This window comes from Oryzias latipes, chromosome 13, assembly GCF_053564925.1.
Source record: "Oryzias latipes strain Hd-rR chromosome 13, Olatipes_Hd-rR_3.1".
NCBI lineage: Eukaryota > Metazoa > Chordata > Actinopteri > Beloniformes > Adrianichthyidae > Oryzias > Oryzias latipes.
The window spans coordinates 25,710,034-25,729,018 of record NC_136249.1 but is presented as its reverse complement, the minus strand read 5'-3'; the positions used below and the strand labels follow the sequence as shown (position 1 = coordinate 25,729,018).

Sequence of the window (18,985 nt, the reverse complement as noted above, 5' to 3'; positions counted from 1 at the left end):
AAAAGAGAAGCTTCCGGAGGAAAAGAAACAGCAAACGAGTCTGTTTCGGTGAATATCTAAAGATGAGTACCATTCATAAACAGAGGACACTAAAGGTATTAAGTAACCATGCATCATATGCTGTGCTCCATCACACTTTAATGAATCCATAGGAAACAACAAATAATAGTTCAGCAGACCACATCTCTCACAGAGATAGCCTTGTGACCTGTGCACAACTCATAAACTGCAGTGCGGCATCAGCTGTATTAATATCACGCAGACATCCCCGTGTATCCTTACAAAGATGAATATTTCATCCCCACAGACCTGCTGCCTGTGTCGGGCAAATGAAAGATGCGCCTTAAATGGCGCATCGCCTGGATAATAACACATCTGCAGGGCACTGTGGTTCATTAGAAACGAGTCATGTCTCAACATCTGTTTGGAACAGTGAAGAGGGCATGCAGTAGACAAATTAAAGCAGCGCACAATCCGCTTTATGCCTCGTAATCCTGTAGAGGGAAAATGAACCTAGTAGGGATAGATTCACTCACCCCTTTTGAACATTGTGTAGGTCTAAGTGTGCGTCTTCCTGTGTCCTGCGCGAATCATCTATTCATATATTCCAGGCGTAAAACTTGCGCGCTTTACTTTGGAAGTTGATTTGGAGATCCGCGCGTCTTTGCGCAGATGTCAGTCACCAGTCGCTCCTCTGAATGTTCACGCGCTCCTCTCGGGATGAGTTGAAAAGGCAGAGCTGCGCGGCTGTCATGAACACCCAAAGACAAACGGAAACAATCTCTCCGGTGGTCCAAAAGTCTGATGAGGCGCAGAAAACGGGACAGGAACGATCCTCTTTATCCGACCAGAGCCAAACTCTGTCCGTGCTGGGCGGACCCACAAGCACAACCGCTGGAAGCCGTTCAGACCCACATGACCGCGCAGGCTTCAGATCAGTTCAGGCTGCAGACAGACTCCGAAGAAAACAGATCTTTACATCCAAGTGGCCATTCATCTGTCAGTGAGTCAGAGGATGTCTGATCGAGCTCTGACTTACGCAGATTCTGTTCTTGGGATTCATTTCCAGCCGCTGACTCTTTAAACCCCCTATTTGCAAAGATCCTGGTTTAATGAAAGTCTCCTTTTTTCCAGTTTGTCTGTCTTATCAGTGAGGAACTGTCCGCGTTATCCGATGCCTGGTGCGCGCAGGGAGGGAAAAGTGCAAGGAGGACGTCTGAACCCTCCACCGGGCGGGAAGCATGGAGCTCCGTCCCTCTTAAAAGCTGTGTCTGCGCCACCCCAACAAACACACTCACTGTGCGCCGTTTCCTTCAGGTCTCCATAGTGCATTTTAAAGGACGAATTTCAAATGGGACAGTGTAGGCTTTTTCTTTATGAATATTATAGGATTATTTTCATATTTTGTTTAGATATATTTTTTTAACTAAATAAGAAAGATGCTACTGTAGCTCAAACATACTATATTACAATGCATGTGCAATAGTTATCGCTGTTGTCCATTTTTAAGTGTAGTTTTAATATTTATTACATATCTGCTGTTTTTAATAGAATATGGTAACAAGGTAATTTACCCTTGCATCAGTAAAATTCTTTTCACTCAATCATCCATGTTTACAGCTTTTTTTCATTCTTTGGCCTAAACCTTTGCCAAAGAAATACTTTTTCATCTTTTTATGTTCATAAGATCAAGATCATGACCATATGCACTGTCAATGCATCTATCTCCTTTGTAAATAGTCTAGAATGGAAATTAAGATAACCTTTAGATTTTTTTATTTGCTTAATATCATATTTACACATTTTTAATACATCAAAACATTATCATTAGGTGTAAATTGTGTTACCACAAAAAGACAAATCTCATTTAGTTTCATTGATCTAATTCGGAATGTGTTCTTCATCTGATTATTTAAAAAAATAAAACGTTTAGAATAAGTGAATATGGTATACAGGTATGTAAGAAGTAACAAAGAATTAACAATACCTGCAGGGGAAATTATTTTACAAATGCTTGCAAAAAGATCAGATGGCATGGTGCAACAAGTGATTATAAATTCTGCATCTTGTTTACTGATGGAATAATATCTACATATTTTCTACATGTTATATAATGCGTGCACACATAAACTAATTTCATATGTTTCCCAAAGAAACTTAAATGCTTCATAAAAGGTTTTAAAAGACTAATAAAGATAAAAAAATGATGCTTCAATCACATGTCAACCCACATCTGGCTCGCTCAGAGCCATCGACTGCATCGGTGCTCCTCTCGTCATGCCTTTCCTCCTCAATCGATTGCTTTCGCCTTCCCCTTCGTTACATCCAAAACATGGCAGCGTCCTCGGGTGAAATACAGGTTGCCCCTGTTAAAAAGACATCAGGTAAATTAAGCTAATCGCTTTTTTAAAAAGGACCTCGATAAATGCGCTGTTGTAGTTAGCTTAGGAGCTCGTGCTTGTTGTAGCTCAGATGGCGGAAATGCTAACAAACACGTGTAGCATGTGCTGTCTGGAGTCCCCATAATAAGTTTTAAAAACACAGTTGAGCTATTTGGGATTTATTTAACCATCGCTGAACTGATTTTAAAATGAATAATGCGACGATTAAGTCCTAAGTCAAATCACAGACGTACCTCGTGAATATAATTAAGCATAAAATACTAAACACCTCCACAGTTGGATGTATTATATAAATTAATAGTTGGACATCCACACTTGTATTACCTATATTCATTAAAAAACAAACGTGTAGGTTTGTTGAAAATGACTTACTTTAGTTAATTGACAAAATAAAACACACTTCCTTTCGTCTGATAACGTGTTCACTGATGATCTAATCACTTAAGAGAACTTAAATTATATCAGATAGAGTATCTCTTGTTTCTGGTCCTGAACACATCTGTGTTCTTCTGCTTAGACACTTATATGCTTGGAACTTGAAGGCTGTTGCAGTATGGAAGGGAAGAAGCGAATCGCTTCCATACTGCAGATGTGAATCAGATGTGATTGTAAACATGCAGTATGGAGGATCTGAGAACCAAGGTCTAGGAACTGTTCTCTTGGGGCAGGGGTCTGCAACCTGAGGGTCATTTGTTTTAGTAAATTAAGTTTTGTGATTGCTGTTTAGATTTTTAACATGTCAGATAATTAAGCAGAATAATGGTAAAACATTTATTCTACTGTAAGAATAAGTTTAAAGTACAAAGTGTCATCTTTTTGCTGCACAACATTGTCTAGTTCTGCTCTGTTGTATTGTGGATGCAAACACAGGTCAATCAACCTCCCTGGATAAATAAAAGACAAACAAACAAACAAACAAACATGAAAGCCATGGTGATACTAAATGCTATGCTTGACTTATTTCATTGTAAATTCAAGTAAATCTGCTCCAGCAGGAGGACCTTATTTGACACAGGGTGGATTTTATTTTGAAAGGGACGTATGTGCTGCTGTCAAAAGTAAGAGAGGTTAACATTATTATGTAAAATATAACACTGTTAGGATTCAATTATTGTAAATTGTTCTTACTCTGTTTTCCAAACCTTATAATGGATCTTGGTGCTTTTGAAAGAATATCATATTTAGTGTTAAATCCTTGTATTGGTAAGGTTGTCCTCTTCTAAGTATTTTCATTTTCTCTCTAGCCAGAGGCCCTCGACGGGTAGCAAATCAAATCCCTAATGACATCCTCCAAGATCCTGAGCTACAAGACGCTATGAAAGCCCTGCCTTCAAATTATAACTTTGAGATCCACAAGACAGTTTGGCGCGTGAGACAGGCAAACGCTAAAAGAGGTGAGTTCTGATCTGTTTAGTTCTACTGAAGCGGGATGGTTTGGGAAAGCTAAAATACAAGTTAATGGTGCTGGAATGCAAAGAGATGCACAGGAAAGCTTTGGTGGTCTTTTATTGCAGGTAATCTTTGATCTTTGCATATTGTTGTTTCCTTAGGTGCTACATCTATACCCGTTGTTCTCAGTACCATCTTGACATAAAAAAATGTAAATGCAGATAGACCTGGGCTGAAACAAATCAATCATTTCTTTGAAAAAAACATCTCTATTGTGTATTACACAGTCTGGTGCTTTACTGTACTATTGTCTATGAAAATGCGCCTTAGCTGAATGAGAAAATGGAGAAAGACAATAGTTGACTTGTTTCAAACAAGAAAAGTTTAAAAATAAACATTGACCAGTGAACTCAAACCAAGGACCTTGTTTCTTATAAAAGTGACAGCTTCTGTTGCATGAAGAAGAATGATAAAGATGAGTAAAGTTATTTATAAAGTATGCTGGTGCCAGTGTAATGCTAAAAAAAGGCCTCCAAGCAAGTCAACAAGCAAAAGCTGCGATGGCCCAAAAAAGTCCAGATGTTGCATATGCGTCCAGACTACTGTTATATGCTAAATTATTTAATGGCAGATGTTAAATGACCAGTGCATGTCTTGCTTGGAAAAAGTTCTAAATAAAATTAATATCTAGTTCCTGCAACCTAGTTTCACGTTGTACAGACACATGAGCTCTTGACGCCTGGCGTTGCCCACCCCTACCCTAAATCAAAGTGTTAGTGCTCCAACTCTTCTTTTTTTTAACAATCTACGCATACAGTTCTTTTTTCAGTGTTTCTAAAGAAATGGATGTATTATTTTGGCATAACTTTTAGTTGTCATTAGAATGTAAAAGAACTCTCATCAACAAGAACAGATTTCTCTTAGATGAGGAAGTTATACTTTATACATTTTTAAATGCAGGAGGTTTTTAAAAGTTAACATCAACTTAAATACTTAGTTTGCGTTTATTTTTATTTCATTTCAAGTTGATAGAAAAACAACAAAAATCCCAAAAGACCTGGTGTGGCAAAGTTTTAATAAATCAATACTGACCCAAAGTAAGCACCGAATGTAACTATCCACTATTTCAGCCTAATGTTTGGTTTTTAAACGTACATAAACTGAGCAGCACATTAAGAGCGGGTGTTTATGCAACAACAAAAAAAGCAACATGCCAATTTGAAAAAAGGATAATACTTTATTTATAGCTTTTTACTGCATTTAGACGACTTAACAGGGTTAATTGCAACCAGATGCTGCTAATTATCAGCCCCTGATGAACTAATCATCAGCAGGTGTGCCAACCTCTAGAAATGCTTGGGCTGGTCTCACATGTGTTCACAGACATATAAAGATTTTAAAATGTTTTTTTTTTAAGTCTAAATTTCATTATCCTCCATAGGGATCACATATCCATTCCATATAATGTAATTTAGTATCACTTTAGAAAAAAATAAACTGTCTTAGGACTTCAAGTCAAAATATTTTGGGATTAAGGTTGATTTTTTTTTTTTTTTTTTTAATAAAGTCAACAGTCTGATAAAAAAAATAAATGATTTCAGAAGAAAAAGTTGTTAAAAATAAAGTTCTGTGAGTTGAAGTGAACAGCTAAAGGAGAGATTGCTGTTTAATGTTTGTGTTGGTACAAATGCTGTCAGTTTAAGAGTAAAAAAAGCCCCAAAAAGACAATCATCCATGATAAATAAAATGTAAAAACATGTCGTCCTTCTGTTCTTTTCTGCCTCGAGTACAAATGGACAGATGGCATGCCAGGAAGTCTACATGACTTAAAAATGAACTATTTTTTTGTAGTATTGAAATATTCGGATGATTTTTAATAATTCTTTTTTCTATACTATTTTATCAAAGCCTAATAGATCAATCTTAGCTCCATATTTGCACCAATTTGTCGCTAACTTTTCCTGGAGAGTCGACCTGGGGGGTATTCCAGGAAACATGTTTAAACTAGACTGACTTTAAGCCTGAACTCTGGCTGAAATCCGCCTGAACTTGCTTACTCTGGGTATGTCGGTTCCAAAAGACCGGATATGAGTTGGCGTAATTACGCTCAACTTGGTAACCCTGGGTTAATGCACGAGAATGTCAAGTACATAAAGACATTCTCAATGGATCGCCGATTTCTGGAGTCACCATGGAAATGCGTGGAGAAAAAAAGAGAGCGCTATACTTCGGTGAGACGGAGTCTGAGATTTTAATGACGGCGTATGAAGATTATACGTCCATCAAAAAAGTAACACGGCTGCATCATCAAAAAAAAAAGTTTCTGCTTGTAGTAGAAGAACAGACAAAGTAAACGCACAAGTTTCTGATCTTGTTTCCATTTTCCTTGTGACGCATATTAACTTATCCAATTTTGCCAACTTAAATTAAATACTTCTATTGGTAACAAATAATTGAGTTAAATTTAATCAACCTAATTTCTTACGTCTATAAAACTCAATAATTGTTTATACAACTCAAATTTACGTACTTATCTAACTAAATGTCATATTACTCCAATTCAATTAATATTTTTTCCATCTTAATCAATTATATTTCTTGATCTCTCATATGTCTAAGTTTGAGCCGGCAGATATGCTCATTTTTATAAACATAAAAAGAACGGGAAAAAATGTACAATGTGCACAAATGCATTAAAGCATTTTCCGTCATTGTAATTTCAATTAAAACTTGTAGCGGTGCTATATAAACTCATCATCCTCTCCTTCACTCTCCCTCATGGTGCAGAGACATGCACAGTAGGACTAAACAACTCAGCAAAACATGGCATAACACAGTAACACACTTAAACCAAAATCCGTCCAGACAGGCAAAGGAAATGGTATCCCACAATCCCTTGCGGTGCCGATCTAACAGCAGCACCAAAAGTTACACCTACTTGATTGAATTAATTTAAATGAAAGTAAAATAACTGTCTGAAAACTGCACGTTATTTTTAAACTGACTTAACAAAAAAATGATTTATCTTAACTGAAGCAAATAATTAAGTTATATCAAATTTGAGTTGTATAAACAATTATTGAGTTATATAGACGTAAAAAATTAGAAGTATTTCCTTTAAGTTGGCAAAATTGGATAAGTTATATATATATGCATCACAAGGAAAATGGAAACAAGATCAGAAACTCGTGCGTTTACTTTGTCTGTACTTCTACTACAAGCAGAAACTCTTTCTTTTGCTGATGCAGCCGTGTTACTTTTTTAATGGACGTATAGTCTTCATACGCCGTAATTAAAACCTCAGACTCCGTCCCACGCTTTCTTTTTTTTTCACCACGCGTTTCCATGGTGACTCCAGAAATCGGCGATCTATTGAGAATGTCTTTATATACCTGCTGTTCACGTGCATTAACCCAGGGTTACCAAGTCGAGCGTAATTACGCTAACTCTTATCCGGTCTTTTGGAACCGACATACCCAGAATAAGCAAGTTTAGGCGGATTTAAGCCAGGGTTCAGGCTTAAAGTCAGGCTAGTTTAAACATGCTTCCTGGAATACCCCCCTGATCCTTGCAGAGTAGTTAAATTGTAGATAAAAGAATAACATACAGTATAGTTGGATGCTCTTACGTTTTGAAATTATAATTTTTAATCCTTATTTGCCATATTATTTATTTAAAAATGTCCCTATTCCAACAAATAAATATATATTTTTAAGGTATCTACTGCATTAAAATGAATTAGTCATTTTATACTTCCTTCTTTCTATGCATGTTTCTAGTTTTAAATTGCAAATATTTAACATCTGAAGATTAATTACATTTAAATGTTACAAGTTCAGTATAAAACTCACTATTCTCCTATTCCTAGTTGTAAACTTGTCTTTGGTATGTCTGGTATTCCCTTTATCCTTTTTTCAGTATTTTAGTTGCATTTTAATGATATTTTTTAACATTGACATGATTGTATTTGAAGCTTCTTTAAAGTTGTTATGAAAGATGACAAATTATTGACATTTAATGCATACATCTAGGATTTTACAGTTGAGACATTTATTTGTGTTTGTATGAAGAGAAAAGTTCTTATCCTTTTTTTCATACATGCAATAACTTTACAGTATTTAACACATGTATCTTTTATGTTCTAAACTTGAATGCTTGTTTGGCTGGGTTTGTTCGCAAAACTAAAAGCAAAACTGCATGAAAAGTCAAAAATGAACTCAAAAAGCTATAGGCCCATTCCCGACTTCTGCTTCACCTTTTACGGAGACCAGTGGATGGAGAAGGCTTTTTGCTTCTGTCAGCCTCGTAAGAGGTGTGCTCTGAAACCTTTCTTTGTTAATAAACTTGCCCTTTTCCAGGTAACGACTTGTCTCACTGTCTGTTTGAGGGCCGCGTGATCCCTTAACCTTTGATCAAAAAGAAGTCCTCTGCTCCTCCTCCCAGCATCATTCCATCTCACGCCCAACCTCCCTCGACCCTGCGCTGGCCTTTTGTCCGTCTCCAGCTTTTATCGTTTAATGTTGTCTGCCTCTGAAGTCTTGAAATTATTTCTTGTCCAGTCATGTGAAAACGTTTTTGTGTTGTACTCAGCGGCTTCAACCCACACATGTCCACCGAGACACTGATGGATTTATTGAAGGAAGGTGTGACAGAGTTTGACTGGAAGAAAATGCCGTGCTTGATTGAAACAAAGCATTCGTCCTCAGGCACACTCGGTGTGTATGAGACTGAGAGGCAGTCGTCTCACATTGAACTGTCGATGTCTTGAGCAGACACTATCCTGTCTGTAAAATTAAAGTATATCCGTGTTATTAAGGAACTCATTATCGTGTGGTGGATCAGCCAGCACATAACTGGACCTTCTAATCATAACTCAATTAGTGACTGAGTTTTATCTGATATCTGATAACTTCATATGTTTTACAAAGTATTTAAAATGAACTAATCAAAATTTTACTTTAAACTTTTTAGTTTTATAAAAACTGCCTGCAATATTATTTATAACTATTTAGATTTTATTTTATATGAGTTTTAGGGCCACCATTCACAATTAAAAACAAATAAACAAAAAAAAATAGATGCAGAATAAAATCAAACAGTTTTATGTATGTAAAAGTTTTAAAAAAGTATAAACTTATAAAACTATGAGAAAAATGTCGTAATTTTACAATGGAAAAGCCATGCTATTTCGAAAAAGTAGGCTAGTGTAAGCAGCCATCCACATGATGAACCGGCTACATCATTCAATGCAGCCATTTATAGTAATGCCATAAAGTTTTTGTCTATTATAGAAATCTATGTGCCAAAACTCTTGGTTGCTGATGATGGTGCCGTTGGCCCAACGTCATCAGCAACAAAGAGTTATGGGAGAGAACAGAGCTGCAACCAGTAGGAATACATCTCCAAAAGACGATGGCGATGGGTTTACCACATCCGAAAACCTGCATCCATCACTACAAGGCAGGCACTGACATGACATGGAATCCCCAAGGGAAAAGAAAAAGGGGGATACCTAGGAACATGTTGCGCCGAGATCTGGAAGCAGGGCCCAAAAGCATCTGGAAAACGTGGGGACAGCTGGAAAGACTTGCCCAAGACCAGTCTGCTGGAGAGCTCTTGTATGCGGCCTATGTCCCAACCGGGTAACAGGCGAAAGAAGAAGATGTGCCAAAATGCATTTGGACCTCTGCAACTACACTGCTGATTGCATAAACGGCCCGCCAGACATCCACTCCTTGTGGGTCAAGAATCTTCTTCTGAAGATTTCCAGATTCCTGCAAATTCTTTTCAATATAATTATTCTTACAATGTCAATGTTGACTCATTGAAAAACATATTGTTTCTTTAATTGTGAAATCAATGCTCTTAAGTTTCATACTGAAACACAATAATGTTTTGGATTTTTGTAGTTTATATTTTTCTGAAGTCAACAACTGTTTCCCTCCTAAAATGAATCTTGATATTTTAAATTCTCAGTTTATATATCATGAAATTCTAACTTTATTATTGTAAAATATTTACTTTTTTCTCATAATTCTAGGAGATGATTCTCATAAAATTTGGCTTTTTTCTGATTAATTTTATGAGTTTATTCCCACAAATTTGCAACTTTCTCTCATAATTTTACGACTTTGTTCTTGTAAATTATTATTTTTTCATGGTGGCCCTGATACTTTGTCATAGTTTAAAGACATTACATGCAAAACATCTATAAAATAGAAATATTTTCTAACATTTTTTTTAAGTCAAAAATCCATTTAATACAATGTTTTGCCTTTACATATCTTTATTATGTTTAATCTCCTTCAACATATAATCTTTTCCTATTTCCTTTAATCCTAAGGGAAGTTGCACTTGACTTCATTAATATTTCAGTGGTGCGTTATAACAAGATGTAATCATGTTTATTTTATGATGATTTGGCAGAATTAATGTATACTAAAACATTCTTGGATTCATGGTATAACCCATATTATTTATTCATGGTATAAACCAAGAGACATACTTCTTAAAAAATTCCCAAATGTCACATTTGATTGCTCGTTGCCCTACTTGGAATTCCATTAACACCTCGGGAAATATTTGAATAAAATAGATAAATAAATAAGTTTTCCCTTAGACTTCGAATAATCAGCAATTTTCATTAAGTCCTAACAATTTACATTCTTGTTTTAATCTCTATTTTTTACTAATTAAACAAAATAGGTTGTAATTAAAAACATATTCCAAACTTTGATATATGGTCTTAGCTTTGTCAATAGGACATAATTTTGTTGTCATCAAATTTAACTCTTGGCTGAAGAACATTAGAACAATATACAATATTTCAATTTGTTTGACTTTTTGATTGATCCCCATCACTTGGAGTCCTCCGTTTTATTCAAATGATCTTCATGACTTAGACTGGGACCTGGACCTGGTCTTTAAACCAATGACTCACAAATAACAGGTATACGGTCCTGCTTTTTACCCCACAGCCTTAGAGTGCTGTATGCACATCCTGAATTGTCATGTCTGGATATATACTTGAAAACCTCCTGTAACATCATTTTGCATTGTGACTACATGCTAACATAGACCCCAGATAAAAATGACACTAAACTGATAAAAATGGCACTGAACATAGAAGTAACTCAAAGAACTATTTTAATTCTATATTTTTTTGTCTGAATTAAACAGGTTTATCAAAAAGCAAAGCTAAAGAAAAATACTCACAATTATATTTAAACCAACTCGACAATGGACCAAACTTTCAGTTAATGCCTTTCTTGTTTAATGAAAGAAAGACTGTTTATATCTTAGACTGTGCCACTGAGCCGTGGCAGACTAAAGAAACATTGTAGTGGCCATGCCGCAGTATTCTGCTAATAGTCATGTGAGACTCCACAGCTGATACACTTTAGTTCCAAAGTGTTGAAGCTCGCTCGTTCTCCATGCATTGTTCTTAGGGACGTTTTAACAGCAAGAATATCAGCAAATTCATTCAGTGACTGTTAGCCCTAACCTGAAGTCAGGTTGTCAGGAAGGTGGCATGTTATGGAGGAATGTGGTATGGTGGAGCATGATCGAATGACTCCATCATAACATCACCCTCACCCAGATCACTGTCTCACAATTAAAGCACATATTCTTAGAAAACAACGGCACGAATCATAAAGTGTGGAAAAAATAAAAAATATCTAACTTAACCATTAGTACAACTACAAAAGAAACAGCAACAGTGTGACTCCTCACACTGAGTCTGCTGTTTTCTATAAAGCTGAGCAGGGTCCCTCACATTTTTTTTCTTCATATTTTAATAGACTATTACAAAAACCGTCATCGTTTTAGGCTGTTTGATATCCCAGGGAAGGACTTCCTAGACCTTCTGCTTGGTTTATCACAAGAAAGCATCCTTCTGTCTCAATTCAGGTTTATGAAGAGGTACAAGCCAATATATTTAGGGCTAAATGAGGTTTTTGATGAGTTTCTCAAGTCACATGAGTAGATTAGGCAGTTTCTATCCTGAATGACAACAGGACCAGCAGATCCCTAGAAGGTTAATTGGTTGGTTGACTTCAGGGCAGGATGGATGAAGAGGTTTCACATGACGGCAGTGACAGGCTGTGCTCTACGGAGAAGGAAGTAGGGTAATTGATTTGGGGTTTTCTTGTAACCTGATAAAATGGTCCTACACCAACCATAACAAACTTCACTTAACCATGAAATGTCACAGCCTGCATAAGCAGGAGCATTAAACAGCAACAGTAGCTGGTTTGTGATAGGATAATGCATTTTTAAATGAAACATTCCTTTCGTGGCAAAAGTGATTTGACTTGTTGCTATGTTGTCCTTCTCCAGTTGCTTTGCAGCTTCCAGAAGGTCTACAGATGTTTGCCTGCACCATTGCTGACATCATTGAAAGGTAAGGTTGAAACGTATATGTTTTTATTTTTTTAAATGACTAAGAAGTATGTATGGGTGTGTACTATAATTGTGAAGTTGAAGCCATCCTCATGTGAACTTTAGTTGGTGTGAAAACTCTCTTCTCATTAGAATATATATTGTGCTTCCATGACTTTGTGTTCCAAATTAGACACAATTTCCCTGTTCATGCACGGAGAAAGATCTTTCTTTGTTGTTGAACAAACATTATCATTAAATGAATGTCCTCTCCTTTTTTTAAGCTTGTGACTTATTTTCATCTTCATTCGGTCTGTTTGTCAAAGAGCCCCGTTCGCTTGGTTTTGTGTCTAAGAACATGGCTGCCATCATTAAGCTCCCAGAGTAGATTGCTTTCTCTGTGTTAAGTCAATAGAAACCTGATTATGAGAAAGATGTGATATAGAATAGAGTGCTGGGAGCTGCCATAAGCTTTTCATGCTGAGTGGATATTTGATTTCAATCAGGAAGCTCAGATGACATCAGTTTTTGCGTATTATTTAGTTCTTGATTACATGCACTTTATATTACAATGAAGACGTGCTCATTTAGCATAAGAACAGTAACGGTTCAGTCTTGGTTTAGTCTTTAATATGGTCTCACCTTGCCTTTTTTTCATTCATCCTCCCATCATCTTTATTAGCTATGTTTGCTCTTGGTGGAATGTCTTGCTGTCAGTTCTGTTGTATGTCGAGAGTGAAGTTATGGTGATAGGTTCTAGTTTTAGCTTCTATTATCAGCTTGAAGCTGCAGCTGTTTGCTGCTGGGAAATTCAAACTACACGGCTATACAGTCCATGATTATAGATTTAAAAGGTCTATCATTGCCTGTTCCAATGAGAGCAATTAAAGAAAACTAATTGCTTTTGCGACTGTATTCATCCCTAACGCCCTATTGTTAACATATGTGTTATTGACTCTGTCTTCCTTTTTCACATAGTTTCTTTATTTGCAGTTATCAAGAATGTTGCTGTTTTAGTTTTGCTGTATTCAATTTTACTGTAGTTTCTTTAAGACTTTATTCCGGTGTGGATTATCCTGAAGTATTCTAGGTATGAACACACAATAAACTCATGAGTTAATTAACATACTTTAGTTACGACTTTTTTCTGCATTTGTTTTTCGCACCTGTAGTTTTTCCTAAAATTCTTGTGATTGATAATCAGACCCTGTAAAAATAGTGTTTCAGATGCACTGTACATATTTCTGGTCACATAAATCTTTGGAATAATACTGGTTAAGATAAAATAAATCATCTACTCATGAAATACTACAGTACTAATAAAATAATCTTATTAATTTTATTTTTGTGAACATTTTTACCAGGTATAGTTAGTACTAACACGTCATCAAGAAAAATAAAATTAATAGAATTAAAACAAAATAAAAACAGAATTAATAGGTTTGGCTGTGAGATCTGGTCAAGGGTAAACCTAAGTTAAACAGAAAAGCATTAAATCATTTATGCCAAGTATTATCTGTCAGTTATCAGTGTCATATGACTGGAAGTCAAGCAAAATTAGTTTATTTAAAGCTATTGCTCTTGTAAATTTATTCCATTTATTTTTCTTGATTTGTTAGGTTTTATTTGTTATTTTCTTTGGCAAATTTCCACTTTCATGCACTTAATTACAAAAATGGAAAATGTCTTTTTAAGGTTAGCCCATACAGGTCAATGTCCACTGGAGTCTATCCAATTAGCCTCTTTTTAACCTTGAAACTGAAGCTTGTTTTACAAAGAAAGTAATAGAAGCCAATGCAGTTTATTGCGAAACACTTTGGGGCTAATTATACAATTAAATCATGTGGCATTCGCTCCAATGTGAAAAGAGCTACGTTATAAACACACTTACAGCCTCATTCCAGAAGCTGGACTGAAACCTCGAAAGCACCACAGAGCTATCATGGCTTGATTGACCAGCGACCACCAACTTTTATAGAGGATGTGTCAGCAATTACCAGGCCTTGTTTTCCTCATCTATTTATCCCATTTTTAAAAGACCAGGATTTGAATTTTTGTTTGCAGGAAAAAACAAATTGCTTCAAATTAGCTGGATCCAAACCAATAGGTCATGTGACACATTCGCTATCCAACCATCTTTGAGGTTGCCCATTAGATGTCAATTTGTTATACAAAGTTAGTAGTGCCACTAGTTTCCTTTTTCTGGTGTTACAACAAAGCTCATTTTTTTGTCATAATAAAAAATACACAGTAGCATGGGTCCCCTCTCTTCCTTTCCGGCTCTGAGCTGCTGAGATTTAATCTGTTTTAAGTTCTTTATTTTGTGGTTACTTTAGGCCGTAACCAACGCCATACAGCTTACACCAACAACTCTCAACAACAGAAACACTCCCTAAAAGTTTTTAGTCAATTTCTGATTTATTGATGGCACTACACTCCTAATATGCCTTCATTCTGTCTTATGCACCAGGCCCCTCCCTGTATTTCCCTTATTCAGCCAATAACTGCACCCTATAAGCCCAAACCCCCAAGAACAAGTTAAATGACTGAACCCAGAGCCACTACAACCAAACAGCCACCCTCTCCAACTCAGTCTACTACAATCAGTTTTTCATTTTTCTACAATCTGCAGCAAAACAAAGCAGTTTGTCAGAGAAAATTTTGAGTACCAGAAAAACTGATCAATTTATAATTGATCAGTTTAATTGTCGTTTATCTCAGGCAGTGATTGTGCTGATGTTGTCGGTCAAAAGCAAAGTTCAAATTAGTTATCGTCATTTGAGGAGAAGGTTGGTGCGGCTACAGTTGTGCAGTCGGCTGCCTTTTAGTGGTCCTGCAGTTGTTGTCAGTTTCATTAGTGATCAGATGAGGGGGTCAGGCTTTTTATATGGTTACAGAATGATGCATGAGAGGGACAGGATGGAATTACTGCGTGTCCCAGGATTTGGTCTTTTGTCAAGAAAACTTGTTTTCTTGTGACAATGAGATAGGTGCTATTATCACAAGGAACCGGGCAAAAGAAGCAGCTTTCGGCTTCCATAGATTTATTATTTTACTCATAAATGTATCTAGCTCCAAGTTTTAGATTTTTATAAATATAAAATAAATGCAATTCATGACAAGTAAAGCCAGGTTTTACAATATAATGTTTAAAAATCAGTATTGGCAACCACCTTAACAAAATTGTAGCCTGGATCCCAACTCAGTAAATTGGCATATCCATCCTTTATACATGTGGAATAAGACTAAAGAATGGGCTTTATAGAAAATGAAAGATAGTAACCTCACTCTAGTGGCACAGCTTGTAGCTGACCTTGTGTCGCACCCAGCATGTGTTTAAGGTTATGGAAGGTTATACGAGCTGGACAGCTCTGTCATCACCATCACTACCGCCCCAGTACATGGGAGACAGGGCTGAGGTCCATATTAATACGGGGATGAAAGGCCTAAGCTGCCCTCAGTATAAGGAGCTTCAGTGGGATGGACTGCTAAGTCTTAATGAGGACAAGCTGCTCTAAATTATCAGCATGCTGGAGTTAATGCCCTTTGGCCAAAAAGCGCACTATTGACACGTATGGATTTTTCTAGGCAAAGTGTTATCCTTTCCTTTTGGAGACACCTTTTTTAAATGTTGCAATTCACTCTAGTAATCAAGGTGAAAGCCAGTTTTTCCTTCCTTCTTTAGTTAAGCATTTGTAACTCCGCAAATCAAGAGTTTGTATGGCTTTTGAACATTAATCAACATGCTTCAAAGTGTTTTGACAAATAAACAACTGCAACAAATGTAGAAATCAAAGTAACTTATGAATTGCTAATAAAAAAAGGTAACACTATGCTAATTCACATTTTTAAAGGTTTATTTTCGTCCTTTGGTATTTAAATGTTGTCCCAAAGTGTTGTTAAAATTTTACATAAAATACTTATTTTTAAGCTTTTTTTTTCTTTTTTCCACTATCACTGTTCAAGAAGCAATCCAGTGTAAATAAAATTGTTGCAACACAAGATCATATTAATGATAAGTAGTTAAACAACCCATTTTTAAGCCACTGCAATTTTCATACAAAGACTTACACTAACAATGGAGTAATTAGAAATATATTAAAACTGTCATCATGGTTTACCCAAAACCATTACCCAAATGGTTCTGTGAATCTGTGAACTATGGCTGATGAGTGAAAATGGTGCTAATATCTAGCAGGATCTCGTTGAGAATCATCGGAAAATGGACTGCCTGCACTGTTTGCTTTGGCGATTTTGACCTCTGATCGAAAGATTGCAGATTTGATTCCCGCCTTACCTCTCCATATGTCGAATTGTCCTAGGGCAAGACACTGAGCCCCATCTTGCCTCTAGTGGAGGGCTGGTGCCAGTGTTCTGCAGCTGAGCCTCCATCAGTGTGTGTGAATGGGACCGTGATTGTAAGGTGCTTTGGGCCTTCAATGAAGATAGAAAAGTGCTATACAAGTATATTCCATTTAGCACTTTACCGTTTTATATGTTGAAATTATTTCTTCTCCTTGGTAGAAATGGCACTGGATTTGTAATGAATAGATCGGTTTCTATCATAGGTACAGTAAAAGTCCGGACGTGTCAGGGAGAGCATTTGGTGTAAAAGTTCATGCTAAATCCCCTCACAATTCATCTGCTTCTGTGATCTCCCAAAAAATACGACATTCGTAGAAATATACACCATTATATGCAAAAGAATCTTGAGCCATATTCACAATTTTTTTCTTTCACGTTTCAGGAGTTGCAACTGCAAATCATCCTACAATTCACACTTGCAATTAGGCTCAGGACTTATGATAGATGCCTTTCTTGACCCAACCCTCTAAATTTAGATAGATGCCTTTCTTGCCTTTGCCTCTCTAAATTTAGTCAGACTTGAGACCAAGGTATAGAAACACTGCAATGATGCAGCATGTGGTTCTAGTAACTTAGTAGCCACTGACGTAGGTAGAAAGCTAAGGTAGATGAAATTTTAAATAGTGGTTCTAATACTGGTTCTTATACCAGAGGCAGCAGTTTCTGGTGGAGCATAAACAAATCAATCAGACGACTCACTAGGTGCCAGCATTTTCATTATAAACCCATAGAAATGGCCACTTGATTCAATTAACATGGAGAAGTATTCATCTTTGGTGTCCTTACTTGAATGCTTCATATCAAATAATTTTTCATTCTGTATAAATATTAAGATGCATTAGAAGCACTATGTTGTTTTTATCGTGTATAATGTAGAATGTGTATAAATACACCCTTTAAAATGTTTACCTTTTGTTATAGGGTAGGAACAAATTCCAGAAAAGAAAATTTGGGGAATCCTAAAATCCTTAAAAACAGGACTCACACAAGGTTTTTTGTTGAAATTGTGTCCAATAAATATCCCAAGCAGGTCAGATGGAAATTGGGATAAGTCGAATTGGCTGGTAAAGCTCAGTACAAATGTGCGCGATGTCTCTGAACATCTATAGATCACAACTGTCTCAATCCAAAAGTATGGATTCCATTTGGCAGAGGATGTTGAATCATTTTTGAGAGAGCAACAGCCACAGCCCACAGCCTTGCAGGGTAAATGTCAAATCTAGCATTAGTAAGGAGCCTTGAAGGAGCCTCCAACGCCTTCTTTTTTTCCTTCGCATAGTCACAGTCTTTAGGGCGCCCACAGCACAGCTGAGCGATAGCAGCAGGCCTGGCATAAAGGAGTGAATGGTGCATGTGTGTGCATGTATGTGCATGTGTACCAGCTTGTTTAAATGAGTACATTTTTGTAAATATGTGCTTGGGTATTCGTCCAAACCTTAAAAAGTTGCTATTTTCCATATGTAGCTGTGAGAAAGTTGTGTCTATTTATGTGAATCAAAAAAACGTTTGTTATTTTTGTTGTTGTTGTTTTTTTGTCTCATTCTCAGGAATTTTCAGATTGTTATATTCTACCATAGATTTACTATCGACGCTTCAAAGAAAGACAAAACAACCAAAACACATTAACAATTAGATGGGCATAACATACCAAATATATTTGACACACCAATTTACAGCTAATGGTTGAGAAAGAAGAGAAATTATAGTTGATGTTCTCAGAGGAGTAAATGATGCTGCTCAATAATGAAATAGAGGCTCTAAAACTATTTCCAACCAATTTGAAGTCAATCAGAAATGTCGTTTTGTTAAATCTTTAAACACAAGCTGAAACCAGATTTGTTTTGTTGTTTATCAAGATTTATTAATGTCTGATTTTTAGAACTTGTCAGTCCAAGAGGGTGCATTCTTTTCAAACTCTGACTTCCTCATATGTAAAGGCTCCGAACTGAGCAGGGATGTTCTTTATTTTTCACATGACAGGAACCCCATGTTCACCCATAGAAACCATGCTGCCTAATTATCTTGGCTGTCAACCATGTTCTCGCTGCCCAACTGAAAGTGCTGTAGCAAAAGCTCAGTGACCACCAAAAAAAAAAAAAAAAAAGCAGGAGAAACCTGTCAGCATCAGCAAAGTTCTTCTGCTGCTTTATGACATTTTCTGAAAAGACAGACACAACCTGAAGGCAAAACGACTAAGTAGCAAAGTCAAACCTTTTGCCCATCACTCCATGCCGAACATGTTCATGGATGGAAACAGTTTGTTCAGTGTCTTATTTTCCTTTCTACCCAATTTTACTACTTTGAAATTTGTCCAACTTTTTGCATTTTGAATTTGTCATGACACTTACACCCTTGCTGTTGTTTTCTTTAAGTTGTTTGATGATTTCATTTAAGTTAATTAACTATCCTCGCACTGATGCACATATCTTGGAGAAAACAGCTGGAAA

The 18,985-nt window shown here is 36.4% G+C and overlaps 3 protein-coding genes across 10 annotated transcripts in view; 1 reads left to right on the top strand and 2 right to left on the bottom strand.

Annotated features, from left to right (window-relative positions):
- The window catches only part of rtn4rl1b (reticulon 4 receptor-like 1b), a 183,546-nt gene extending 182,871 nt beyond the window's left edge, over nt 1-675 (bottom strand). The window contains exon 1 of one of the 2 annotated variants that reach the window (XM_011482412.4): nt 537-675. In XM_011482412.4, the coding sequence (XP_011480714.1) occupies nt 537-549 (13 nt within the window). In that variant the 5' untranslated portion in view covers nt 550-675. The remainder of the gene's footprint in view (nt 1-536) is intronic. The other variant, XM_078929401.1, reaches the window with a different exon arrangement.
- Nucleotides 1-18,985, bottom strand: part of LOC144981407 (uncharacterized) — a 227,076-nt gene that overhangs the window by 94,992 nt on the left and 113,099 nt on the right. The window lies entirely within an intron of this gene.
- dph1 (diphthamide biosynthesis 1) overlaps nt 1,177-18,985 on the top strand; it is a 53,371-nt gene continuing 35,562 nt past the window's right edge. The window contains exons 1-3 of one of the 7 annotated variants that reach the window (XM_011482411.3): nt 1,177-1,317; nt 3,647-3,796; nt 12,132-12,195. In XM_011482411.3, the coding sequence (XP_011480713.1) occupies nt 3,718-3,796; nt 12,132-12,195 (143 nt within the window). In that variant the 5' untranslated portion in view covers nt 1,177-1,317; nt 3,647-3,717. Of the gene's footprint in view, nt 1,318-1,888; nt 2,385-3,646; nt 3,797-12,131; nt 12,196-18,985 lie in introns of those variants that run through there. The other 6 variants (XM_020708183.3, XM_011482409.4, XM_004075332.5 and 3 more) reach the window with 6 other exon arrangements.